At 37.0% G+C, this 13652-nt stretch overlaps 2 protein-coding genes across 4 annotated transcripts; both read right to left on the bottom strand.

Annotated features, from left to right (window-relative positions):
* Positions 1-4169: 4169 nt before the first annotated feature.
* Positions 4170-9609, bottom strand: LOC110885900. Of its 3 annotated transcripts, none has more exons than XM_035979135.1 (10): positions 9266-9609; positions 9097-9171; positions 7307-8292; positions 6541-7221; positions 5794-5877; positions 5606-5713; positions 5064-5517; positions 4802-4985; positions 4340-4594; positions 4170-4271 (listed from the first exon to the last, which is right to left on the bottom strand). In XM_035979135.1, exons 1-4 carry the CDS (start codon positions 9285-9287, stop codon positions 6682-6684), a joined length of 1623 nt encoding a protein of 540 aa, XP_035835028.1. In that variant the 5' UTR covers positions 9288-9609; the 3' UTR covers positions 4170-4271; positions 4340-4594; positions 4802-4985; positions 5064-5517; positions 5606-5713; positions 5794-5877; positions 6541-6681. The 3 variants fall into 3 exon arrangements, with proteins under 3 accessions (XP_035835028.1, XP_035835035.1, XP_035835031.1); XM_035979142.1 differs by having other exon boundaries at positions 9097-9168; XM_035979138.1 differs by lacking the exons at positions 4170-4271; positions 4340-4594; positions 4802-4985; ... (1 more) ...; positions 5606-5713; positions 5794-5877 and adding an exon at positions 5988-6100.
* Positions 9610-9625: 16 nt separating this feature from the next.
* On the bottom strand, positions 9626-10412 carry LOC110910355. The gene is made up of 2 exons (XM_022155027.2): positions 9923-10412; positions 9626-9809 (listed from the first exon to the last, which is right to left on the bottom strand). The coding sequence occupies exons 1-2, from the start codon at positions 10386-10388 to the stop codon at positions 9721-9723; spliced, it is 555 nt and encodes a 184-aa protein (XP_022010719.1). The 5' UTR covers positions 10389-10412; the 3' UTR covers positions 9626-9720.
* Positions 10413-13652: the final 3240 nt, after the last annotated feature.

Here is a 13652-nt window from a genome sequence, read left to right as displayed (position 1 = left end):
GGTTTTTGTACCTTTTACTAGTATTGATAATCATTGTCGAAATGTGACACTTGGAGCCGGGTTGTTAGCATCCGAAAGCATTGAATCATACAAGTGGCTTTTACAGTCATTTTTGAACTCATTTGGTAAGCAGCCGAATGTGGTTGTCACTGATCAGGATCCCGCGATGAAACAAGCCATCGAAGCAGTGTTCGATAAGAGTAGGCACAGATTATGTATGTGGCACATAATGAAGAAACTTGCTGATAAGGTTAGGTTCAAATAGAGTATGCGTGATTATGTTTAGAACTGGCGTAATAGTTGTATTGGCTTCATATGTTTATTTGCCCAGACTAAAAATATTCATCATGCGTTATTATTTTCATCATGCGTTATTATGTTCATTATTCATTTTTTTCATTACCCTTGTTCAATAAGTTCCAATTCTTTGGTTTAATAGGTCGGACATCAGCTGTGCAATAACGAAGACTTTAAGAGACGTATGTGTGACATTGTATGGACAGATTCGATTACGCCAGAAACATTTGAGAGAGACTGGAAGCTGATAATGATTGATTTCGGTCTAACTGAGAATAAGTGGATTGATGATATGTTTGGCATGAGATCTTCGTGGATCCCAGCGTTCTATCGTCATGAGCCTATGTCTGGGCTTATGCGGACCACTTCTAGATCAGAGAGCGAAAACCATTTTTTCTGTCAAGTGGCGAATTCTCAACTTACCCTTGTTGAGTTCTTTAACCATTTTGATGGTGCAATGGACATTCAAAGATTCAACCATCGGAAGAATGACCATATATCTAGAAATACAGTCCCCGATAACTTTTCTGAATCTACTCTAGAGGATGATGCCATGAAAATTTACACCAGGTCAATTTTTGCTGATCAACAGGCAGAGTTACAAGGAACACTGTCCGAGTGCCTTCCGATGGAGACTAAAATTAAGGAACCTTTTTTGAAGATAAGTATGAAGGATTGGAAAGCTCACGGCGACGGTTTATTAGAGGTAATAGTATATACACCAGCTAATATGCGTTTATTGCCAAACCATGTTTCCTTTTTATTTTATTTTTATTATTTTTTTTTGTGTAGGTATGTTTCAAGAAGGGGGAGGATGTAATTGCATTATGCACTTGTCGCAGGTTTGAACAATATGGATTGTTGTGCAAGCATATATATTTCGTGTTCAAGATGTTCAAAGTGAAGGAAATTCCCAACAAGTATGTAATGAGAAGATGGACTAAAGATGTGGTACCGAATGATCTTAATAATACATTTGATATTACTGTTGACGGTGATGATACGCATAAAAAGGCCAAAGAGGTTGCGTATGAGATTATGCAGACTGGAGAGTATCTTATTGGTAACCTGATCAAAGATTTCGATCATCTACTTATAGTCAGGGATCGGATGAGAGAGATGAAAGAAATGGTTGATGAACTTCGCATAACCAAGCCCATCGACCCTAAGTTTGATAGATATTAAAGGTTAATTGGTTACGAGAAACCAAACACTGACGATCCACCTACAGTCCGTGTGCCAACTGGTATTAGAAACAAAGGACGCGGTTCACATAAGCGCATTAAATCAAAAAAAGAGAAAATTATTAGTCTAAAAGGCAAGAGAGGTCGGACATGCAGTCACTGCAATATCAAAGGTCATGACATTCGAACTTGCAAGGTGTTAAAGGGTGAAGCTACTGCTGCTGATAAGGTTGCCAATAAGGAGGGGAGGAAAAGAAGAGCAATTCAGTTAGAGAAGGATCCTAATTTAGTTGATGAAGAGGACGAGGAGGTTGAAACTGGTGACGAAGAGGAGTTTGAGGAGTCCGACGAAGCAGAAGATAGTGATTTTGAATGCGAAGACGAGTAGTGTTTGAACAACATAAACATTCCATATTTAATGATTTTGTTATGACTGAACTTTATGTAATCTATGACATTCACATGTTTTTTTTACATGATATGCGTGATTAAATATCTCAATTGATTTTTTTTACCCCTTTTTTGTGATTAATCATAACCATACACAGGACTATTTGAAATGGAGACTTCAAGTGACCAAACACTGATTCTCATCTCCATAACTAGCGTAATAAAATAAAAACTCATGCGTGATAATAATTAACATGCACTTTTTTCATATCAATATTGCTAAAGCAACATTCAAAAAAGTATGAGACATCAAGTGGCATAACACTGATTCTCATCATCATAACTAGCTATGGGTGGATGATTTACCAAAATATACCCCCACATATAAGTTCAATACACATAAAACTAGACTTAAAACTACCATTGTCCAAAATACCAACAACACATTAGGTCATCCCGAAAATCAACAAAATAGTGTATTAATCAGCCATACCATCTACTTCGGTGACATTATCTTCCCAACCTCCTTCTCGGACGTCTCCATCTTCTCTTCAACGGTCTCCACTGCATCTTTCAGATATGAGTATACCAAGTTATCTGCAGATGCTTGATCCTTCATCAGTTGTATTCCTTTCTCCCTCAACAAAGACTTTGGTTCTTCCAGCAGCATTCCCCACACTTCCTGGTTTTTTTTTTTTTTTTGTTCTAATAGCCTTCCCTGCACATCCAGAATACTGTTACAAGAGTTAACATTAGAAGCAAGTTCCGTTAACCTGCGGGTATTCAAGAGCTCCTTGATTGCTTCGTTCGCGGGATCCGTCGACATTGTTGTTTTTGAAGAGAGTTTGATATATATTTTTTTTGAGTATATGCCTAATGGGGGGTGAGTGAATCATATATGTGTGTTACTGCGTAATTAATTTTGGTAGTTGAGAGATATTTTGGTAAGTTAAATTTAATATTTTACATCATTACAAGTCATATCGACTTAACAGTAGTCTATCTAGTTATAGGGTTTCATTATTTGGAGTGATAAGTATTTTATATATCAAGTTGTATACTGATAATGTTTGTCTAATTATCACTTCATGCGGGATAAAACTTGGGCATGCGTTATTTTTTTTAATTCCTGCGATATAAATTGGACATGCGTGATTTCCTAACTTCAAGCGTTTTTTTTTAATATAAAAGGAATCTAACTTGTATCTTGCGTGATTTTACATAAAAGCAATCTAATTTGTATCATGCGTGATTTTTTGTTACATAACATATGTACTTGTAATGGGCCAAGAAAACTACAAAAAAAAAAAAAAAAAAAAACAGCTGTCATGGTCAATAATTTTATATTGTCCTCTTGCTCTGCAATTCCCTTTTATATATCGTTGGAAAACCGTTCAATTTTTATCCGTTCAATTTTCATTTTAAAATATGGCAGATTCTTGTAATTCATCGAGTGGTTCGTCTTCGTCATCTGGTATGCGTGCTTATCTAAAAAAGAGAATCGGGGATCAAATAGCTGAAGACAAGTCTTGTAAAGACTTGCTGGAAACTAACATTCATAGGGTTAGAGAGAACATGAAAAGGAGAGAAGAGATACTGAATTTGTTGTCTGGTATGTCAGATTCAAGTGTCAAAGAGGTGGCTATGATGTTTATGGTTGATCTTGGCAAGCGGGATGAGAAACAATTAAAACAACTTGCGGACGCCATTACCGTCTTAGGATGCTCTATGGAGTTGAAGATCCAGTTTTTAGAGACTTATTTCTGATGGTTATTATGTATCGTCAATCATATGGGGTGTGAAATCATGTCTATCTAAGTGTTTTATATTTTGTATGAAAGTTGTGTGTTTGAATAATGAAAATGTCCGACTAGTTTATGTTTATAACCAGAAATTATTAGAATTATAAATAAAAATAAAAAATCCAACATGTCAAAGATGTTTGGAACAAAAGACAACAAGATAGTAGTCCTACGACTTTTCATTTTGTTTCCCCTTTTTGAGGTTGAAGAACTGATCCAATCTGTTACTTATTTTGCTATCTAGATCGTGCAAAGCATCTACGGGTATCGAATTCTTCATAAAGTCCGTAGCTTTGTCGTATACCTCTTTCCTTATAAGATTGTAGTCGGACAATACAATCTTACTAAGATACCTGTACCGCAAAAACCGTAGTTGTGAATCTTGAATCTTCTTTTGGTCTTCCGTTTTAAACCCTGCATTCCATGGAGATTTGCCCTTGTATGTCTCCATATGTCTCATAGTGAAGACACCACAGTCACAACCGTTTTGAAGAGTTCTCCAATCCATTTCCTTTCGAATTATTTTTGCCTTTTCCAACTTTGTTATCCACTCTTTTTGTCCAATTTTGCCTTTTAGGTATAGTATTAGAACTCTCCGCTATAAGCACGACAAAAAATCATATTAGTACCTATTCATCATAATAATAAAAAGCTACTTAGAATTACCAGCTTTTCGGGGCGTCCACGGTAGCGTTTGGTAAACGATTCGGCATACCTAGAGTTATCTATTAACTCGATATCTCCATTTTTCATGTTAAAGCATAGGCACCAGTAATGATCAGAAAGTAGTACTGGAATGAAGATGAGATCAACTTTGTCAACTTTCTTCACCTGATACTTACACAATATATCGTCTACGCTTGGTCCGAATACTTTCAATCGATCACTATCTGTGATTTTTGGCTCAAACATTTCGTCTTGCTGCAAGAATTTTCGTGATTTTTCTCATTAAAATCCATCGCTCCATTTAAGCGTTAACAAGAGTGATTATAATATAGAATGGTTGGGTAACATTAAACATGTATTCATTAAACATTAATACACGGGTGTGTAATATATAAAAATGCAACCATGCGTGATTAACATATTAAATTTTCAACCTTGCGTGATTATTGTTGAAAAACTTACCAATATTGTAGTTGGCAAGAACAGCCTGTAGGGTGATGATTTTTTGTCCCTTTTTTTCTCTTCAAAGTTTAAAACATCTACAAATGCGTCCATTCCACCATATGATATGTATTGCGATGGGTGGAAGGTTTCAAATATGATTTTTAGCGTTTCGACTCCACTGTCAGACTTGTATATCAATGTCCTGTTTTTTAATACCAACAAAGAAAAGTTTAAAAAAAGATGAAATTTTTAAACTAATTATTAGGGTTAAAAATCTTACCCAATATCTCCCACCGGAGCTAAGAGATAACAGATGATTGTTTGGTCACGTCCCAAAAGTGGCTCATATAAGTTGGTTACCCTGTTGCAGTAAGGTGATCTGTATGCGTCACCTAGTTCTGCCATCCGCTTTTCGTTCTTTTCCCTGATCATGTTGATACGCGTTCTCACTAGGTGTGTATGCCTCTCGTCATCCGTTTTATTTGTGTTCGCTGACACAGGAGTCTTTTGATTACTTGCACTTGATGTTTGTAGGATTGGAGCCAATTTTAAAAGTGTCTCAACCGACTGCATTTCTGCTTCGGTCACTTCATCAGGTTCATCAGCTGATGTTGTCGGAGGCTTTTCTTTATCATAGGCGTCGGTTATTGTATTCTGTTTATGTGCTTGTTGCTGACTGCACTCTGCCAAATTTACAGGTTGGTCCATGTTGTTTACCACATCTGCTTGTGCCACTGTTTTTATGTTTGATTTGGTTAATTTTTTTGTAATCACAAGCTACAAAAATGTACCTTTTTTTAGTAATGAACGTATTTTTGTTACCTTCTGTAGTCTGCCTATATACGCCTGGTTCGATGGTTTGTAAGGCAGCCAGGCATGAGTCCGAAATACCACCATCATCAAATGGGGTATTATGAACATCATCACATCCTATAAAATCCCAAACGTTTTGGTTTTTATTAATCATAATTTCCTGTAAATATTAACAAATAAGAGAAATTATTATATACCTTTATCTTTCCCTGTGTTTTCATGTTCCAACCTTGCATCTCCATCGCCCTCTAACTCTTGATTTGTTTCGCCACCCTGTCCAACTTTGTTTTGAACCACCTCATCACCAGCAGAGCTTACTTCATCAGGTATCGAAACTGTATTTTTAGAAACTGTATTTTTAACCGCATCATTCCATTTTTTACACCTTTCCATAATTTCAACATCCCAGAAAAACTTCTCCTTTACCCCCTTAACGAGATTATTCATATCCGAAACCAGAGAAATGTATTTCTTTATATTATTGTCCATTGTTTTCAACAACACCTGCGGAATTGGACATTCAAAAAGTTCAAGCGTGATTACCAGTCTAAGAAGCCAAGTTTCATTTTTTTTTAATATCATGCGTGATTATCAGGATATGTGTTACTACTAAAAAATTGGACCAACAGCTTAAACTTGTGGGTAGTAAATAAAATTAGAAGCCCATTGCACTTTTTATGGCATCAAGATTTATGCTAATCGGCCTCCTATTTGACAGTCATATATATTTTTCCCTTAGTCCAGACTTATGTCAGCCCAAACCAGCAGCAGCATACGTTCATTTTTTGAAACCCCAACTGTCAAATTCTGAAGTCCCCAACCATGCGTTATTAATTTGTTGTCCAATATGCGTTATTACATGTACAGTAATTATTTTCTAACATCATAAACAAGTATTATAGCATGTGTTATTGACAGTAACAAAAACAAAAAATCCAGTTTACCTTTTTACTTTTTTTCGAGGCTTCCCACGCAGCATGATCATAGATCACCCCGGTTAGTTGAACCGGAGTGCTGCAGTAGTCAATCTCTTTTTGCGTTTGTGTCCCTATGTCCATTTCATCTAAATTCAAAGCTGAAATATGTTAATTCGGATTCCACCCATTAAACCAATCCGTATTTGATGGTATGTTACCTTCGTCAATCGGATCTTCCCCATCCAGGTTTCCAGCCAGGTTTCTTCTGTTGTAGACATGTGTCGTATCCACTGGTGGTATTATGTACTCATCCGTATCTTCCATACGCTGATCTAATGTATTGAATTCGGTGAGGTTTTCTTGTACCGCAGCTGCCTCGTGTATCGGGATGTTGTCAGCGAAAAGGTCAGTGTACAGCGTCGAAGTGTTCTGTTTTACGATTTCGAATGGTGCGGTCGTAGACTCTTGATTTTGATGATCATCGCCATTGATGCGTGAGGCAGTAACATGTTGTTGATCCTGGCGATTATCATTTGCTCCTTCGTCTTTCTCCACTTCATCACAATCTTCAACATTTAGCGGCCCGTTGTTGTATAAATATTCTTCCACGTCGTCGATCATACCAGAGGTTACATACTGTATGACAGGCATTTTGACAGCTTCATCGAAAATTTTGTGTCTTTTGTTGAAATAATGGCTGTATAGAAGCTGCATATTGTTTTTTGAAAAAAACCAAATTATTAATATTAATATCGTATTTAGCATAACCTTTAAAGATGTGTACATAACATACCGTTAGGAATGCAACCGGGCCATTGTATTGTGAGTCTAACTTTTTCCAACCTTGTCTTGTTCGTTTCAGCGATTCTAAAACGAAGGAGCACCAATCCAGATTTGGAATGTCTTCCTCTTTGTCAATTGCAAGTAGAAAACTTTGTTTAACAGTTGTTGACTTTGTTATCTCTACAAACAAAGTGTTCCAGTAGGCTAGGAAATTTAGCTTGAATAATCGTCCGCCAGTGGTTTGCTTTGACATAGTTCTTGCAAGTAAAGTATGAGTAATTTTGTTTGTGTCTGGCCACTGGTTTTTGAACTCATCTATGGTTGTTTCTGCGCCTTGAGTAGCCGTATTTTTCTCCACTATTGCTCCTTTCCTAGGCTTATTTTTTTCTCGTACAATAACATTACCCTTTGGGATACCAAACACGTCATGTACTGAATCTCGGGTGATTTCTATCTTGTGATTTCCTATGTTTAGTGTGCTGTATTGCTCGTCATAGTTTCGTACGAGCCAATACCCTAAACGTGTGCTTATATGATAAAGTTTTATATTAAGGACCTCACCAAATCCAATGCTCTTCACATCCGCCACCTGCGCTTCAGTAAAGTGCTTAACTGTATCCATAAAACCTGAAGGACTGCACCGTAGGCTTATTACATCATGATGATAATCATAGTACGGTCTTGGTTCTGTCCTAATAGGTTCTGCATCGGTAATCTTCCGTTTCCCCTCGATAGGATCCATCTGCTTTTCGTTTTTCGATTGTTTCTTTTTTACTGGCTCAAAGTCATCACCATCTTGGTTAGTTGTAGTATTTGGCCTTTTTCTTGTGTTTTCACCCCTTTTGACTATCAAGTCTCTAATAGGTACTTCAAAGTCATCATCATCATCTTGTAGACTTAATTTTGTATGCTTTTTATTAACCTTTAATTTCTGAGGTTGCTTTGTCATTATCGACTGAATCGGGGGCTCAAAATCATCATCATCATCAGCAACCCCTACATCATATTTCAATACAAAATTTAAATCAAGCAAACAATCATGCTAATGCCGCTTGTTATCTCAAAATCTCCAATTTCACAATTTTTAAGCTAGAACCGCTAGGTCATATCAAATATTCAACATATGTAATAGCAATCATGCTAATGCCGCTTGTTACCTCTAAATCACCAATTTCACAATTACCGCAGAAGCCCCAATATTATAAGTTTCATATTTAAAACTTGTAAATTTCCCAATTCACAATGTAACCTAATTCAATATTACATATCAATCATGCTAATGTCGTTTGTTAGCTCAAACGATTCAATTTCACAATTAGATCAGACGCCCCAATATCAAGTGGTAAAATTCCCAATTTCACAATGTAACCTAATTCCGCTAGTTCATTCAAAAGAATCATCATCATCTAATGTTAAGCCTGCTAATCCCGCTACTACATATCAATGAATCAACAAAAAATTACGCTTGTTCTTATCAAATAACGCTAGTTAACCAACCCTAATTTTGGCTTAAAAAACTTCAATCAACATCAAACCTGTAGTTAATGTCGTTTGTTAGCTCAAACGATTCAATTTCACAATTAGATCAGACGCCCCAATATCAAGTGGTAAAATTCCCAATTTCACAATGTAACCTAATTCCGCTAGTTCATTCAAAAGAATCATCGTCATCTAATGTTAAGCCTGCTAATCCCGCTACTACATATCAATGAATCAACAAAAAATTACGCTTGTTCTTATCAAATAACGCTAGTTAACCAACCCTAATTTTGGCTTAAAAAACTTCAATCAACATCAAACCTGTAGTTATGCCGCTAATGTGCACCGGCTTCACCGGATCATTTCTTTTCTTGCTCCGTCTTTCTCTTTTAGCTTCTTCAACATATAATGTAACCGCCGATTAGTTCAACTACAAAGTTGGGACTGGCTAACAAAATAAACGGGGTTCAGAAGATGATTTAATCGATACCTCTTAATGCCGTATTCGTCATTCTCAAGTGAAATCGATGGTCGTTGGTTGTTCACCGTTGTTAATCGTCTTTCTCCGTCGGTCGGAATCGTTTGAAACTCACCGAAATTTTTGATTATCAAATATGGTTTTTTGATTAGATACTGAGATTTAGCCGGGTATTTAGGTATAGGAAATTGACCATTTTAACCTTTGGTTCACATAATTACGTTTTAGACAGACATTTAAACAATTATTTAATCACGCTTTTAATCCCTTGATCCTACGGTCAGGATTATCACGTATGTAATGTACGATTACTAATAATGTAGGTTAACCGCTCTCTCTCTCTCTCTCTCTCTCTATATATATATATATATATATATATATATATAGCATTACAATTGAAAGACTTCACATAAATACTACCCACTACTTAATAACTTGCCCATTTCTACAACCCTTCCCTCACAGTTTCAGGTTCCGGTTCCACTGCCACTGCAGCATCCTCCACAGCCTGATTTTTGGCGTTTGACCTCTTTGGTATCATCTTTTTTACGACCACCTAACATTTAGCAGCAGCCATTAGTACTGAATTTATCTTGTTGTTGTATCAATAATTCATTAATTAATTAGGAGGCTTCAATTAACTAATCAGAGAGAGAGAGTGGGACTTACTTTGGCCTTTATAATACCTAGCGCCCACATCAGAAATTGGATGCGTTGGATTGTTCGAGTAAAAAGTATCCATGCGGAATGTACCATCCTCATTTTGTTCTCGGAGGAAAACCTTATGGTAGCCACTGGCTCTAAGCTCACGCCCCTCGCTATCAGTATCACTATCAGAAGAAGATACATCACCGGAATGGTTACAAACTTGTAGCAGGTACTCCTCGATTTCACGCAGGACCGCCGCATCACTGTCCAAAGCCATCCAAGGTGGTTCCGAATTGGTGGAGGCCTCCTCCTCTTTTTCTTTTAGACGGAGACTTTCTCGAAATCTTTTGAATCTAAACATCTCCTCTCCAGGGGTAGTGTAGTTCTTTTGCCACCTTAATTTCCATTGCTCAAAAGCCTCCTTGTCCATGTCCTCTTGAGCTTTCGATTCAGACATTGCAACGTCTTGACCTTTCAAATCAGACATTGCAACGTTCTTTCGTTCGTCCCCGCCTGTGTTTTTTTTTTAAATTGGGCCCAAAAATAGGTTTAAAAAATCTGGAGGAAAGTTATATATAACAAAATTAATCAACAAGAATCAAAGCTGCGTATGTAACCTAATTATATTGATTATGTATACATAAACACCTATGTAAAACAAAAACTAACAAGAATCAAAGCTGCGTATGTAACCTAAACAACAACAACAACAACAACAATAATAATAATAATAATCAGATCAAACCCTGATATCTTTTGAGAAATAAGCAGGCAGGCACTGAATGATTATAGGTATACATAAACACTGAATTATGGAAACAAATATTAACAAGAATGAATCAAAGAATATGTAAGCAAATAAGTTGTCAAAAACCCTACCTTTCGGTCTCTCTCTCTCAACGACGGTTTGCGGCTGAGAAGAAAGCGTGCATGGGCGCTTATTTATTATGTTGAAGCCCATTCATATCTTACGGTTTGGATGCCCATTGGGTTTTATTTAATATTCTGGGCTATTGGTTTAAATGGGTGGACATGGGCCCCACTCTTGTTCTAAAAGCTGTTTATTGGGTATGTAATTGTTGGGGCCCAATATTTATTTCCTTAGACAATATTTACAATTGTATTCAACGGCGTTCACTAACGTGTTGATAATATCACCTAATTTTCTACATTTTCAATTCATTTATTATTTAGGTTGGATGACCATGAACCAAATTTGCCATACTCGTCAGTCTAATACTGGTGTAAGGAAGAGTTGCGGGTTCAATATAGAAGGAGCGACCAATCCTGGTCCTTCTCGTCCTCCACGTCCAACTCCATCAAGTCTATAAAGATAAGGGGAGGCAGGGTGGGAGACTTTTGTCTGTGATAGAGCCTCTTCCACGCGTGATAGTTTTCAACAACCCACCGCCACCAACTTTTTCAACGAGTGATGATCTACTGGCGTGAAAAACTTCAAGCGTTATGGGTATTGAGTGATAAATGGATGTGAGGGGGTGTGAGGGTTTATTGTTGGGTGTTGTGAGTGATGACCATTGCCACTAAAAAAGGTTGCGAGTGATGGAAAAATGGTTGATGACATGGCGGAACTTGATTGGGTGTTGTGAGTGATGACCACCCCCACCCCCTAAGAATGAATCTGAAGGACTTATAAATTTTGGACAAACTTTAAAAACTGGCGTCACACGTGTGTGTTCTTAGGAGATCTCAAAGTTAGTTTCAAGAGAAAAAAATATTTTGGTTTAAAGTTGCAACCTCTTGGTTAATAACCCCTTTTTTTGGTTTAAAGTTGAAACACACAGTTAGCCTAGACAATCTTCTAATAATTACATACCACATCATAGCATAACATAATCTACTTAGCCTACACAACCGCATCCTGAATCCATGAGTTTGTTTTTGCTTCGGATTTGAAGAAGGTGTCGATTAGATTCTCTCCAACAAGCCGCAGTACATCCACGCATATATAGACCGTTCTTGTGCATCCGTAAGCTCTACACGTCTCTTTCTCAGATTGATTTGGGAAGCTTTTTTATCCAAAAGGTTTTTTGCTTTCTTCTCCAAAAGCAAATTGTACTCTTCACTAACCTCCTTTCTTTTGCGAAAGGCTTCCACGTGAGGTTGTATCCATGACACATCAATGTTGACTGCCTTTGCATCGGACACCGGACTCTCTATTTCTTTCGGTTCGTCAACAACATCATCGGCTTGAATCCGCTTGGCAACTTCACAAACAGCCTCAAGAATTGGTGATATGAAAGATAACACTCGAACTATAATGAACTCCAAATATAAACTCAAAGGAGGAATACGAGACCAGTGGGAATTAAAAGACTACATTGTATTCACATTAACTTATTTGTAAACTTACATGTACATGCTATATATAGGAAATGGATTAAACAAATACAACTAGGAACTATTTGGCAACTTGCTTGTCTTATCTTTTCAGCCCACTTGTTAGCCAACTTGTCTAGTTTCCAATATAACTTTAGTCCGTCTTTTCTATATAATAGAAATATAGAAAATGCAGCAAAAAATTAAAAAAAAAAAAAGTTTTAGCGGCGACATGTGTCGCCGCTATTGATGAACACCATTAGCGACGACTTTATTCCAGCGACAATTGTCACCGCTATTGGTTTACATCAATAGCGGCGACATCAGGACCTTTACCGTCCAAGCTTTACCGGCGACCCTTTAGCGGCGACATGTCGCCGCTATTACCCCGTTTTCTTGTAGTGGTTGAAGAGGATATTACTGATAATCTTCACTGTGAACAAGATTAAGGTGAGAATGTAGGTTCCATTTATTTTTACCAGTGGTGAAATGGGCTGAGTAACAAGTTTAAGTTTATTTGGGTCCAAACGAGTAATTTTCAATTGTGGGTCAGTCAATGTAGTACGCATTATAACAAAAACCTACACATGAAAAACGAGTTATTTTCAATACAAGCATAGTCTGAGGTTGAAAAACTACACATGAAAAACGAGTTACATATTTGATACGATGATACTAGCTACACATATACCGCTTAGTTTTTCTTTTACTTTTGGACTTTCTGTATATACATATTAGGGAGGGTTTTTTTTTAAATTGTAAAACTTTTGATGATATTAAACGACAGCCGTCTACTGTGGCCCTGATATCTGAACTTGGTCCACATGCCTTTTTGGAGCCAATGACAGAAGAACCCTGTATAAAAAAAAGCGAAATTAACAATCAATGGGTATATGATTGTGTCACGGAAATATGTAGCCAGCGTTTTAGCAGCATGTCAAATCTAATAAATTTTTTGGTTCAGACGCCATACACGACAAATCGAAAACTTTTATTAGGGAATATTTTGTAACAAACTAAAAAATAAAAGGGCCACCCACAAGCAATCAACACTTCGAAACTCACAATCACTCTGCTCCAATTCTCCAGTATTTATTCTCCAAATCAGTTCCAATTCATGACGATAAGTTCATTTCTCCATTAACACCTCTCACATTTATCACATATTGTTGGTGCACTTGTGTCTGTACTTTGTCTGTATTCGGTCATGATGTAAAACGATGTCCTTGTTAGTCCTGTAAGTTTGACCAAGTCATCCATCCACCTGGTTTGACTTGGACAAACAGTTAGATTATGGTTGTATAATGTTTTGTGTCGAAGGATAAGGCATCGAAGGATTGTGTATATCCTTCGATGAGCTCGAAAGATATCATTCGATGGATACAAATGGACTTCGAAGGATATGCCATCCTTC

This window comes from Helianthus annuus, chromosome 2, assembly GCF_002127325.2.
Source record: "Helianthus annuus cultivar XRQ/B chromosome 2, HanXRQr2.0-SUNRISE, whole genome shotgun sequence".
NCBI lineage: Eukaryota > Viridiplantae > Streptophyta > Magnoliopsida > Asterales > Asteraceae > Helianthus > Helianthus annuus.
This window is presented reverse-complemented; position numbering and strand designations above follow the sequence as displayed.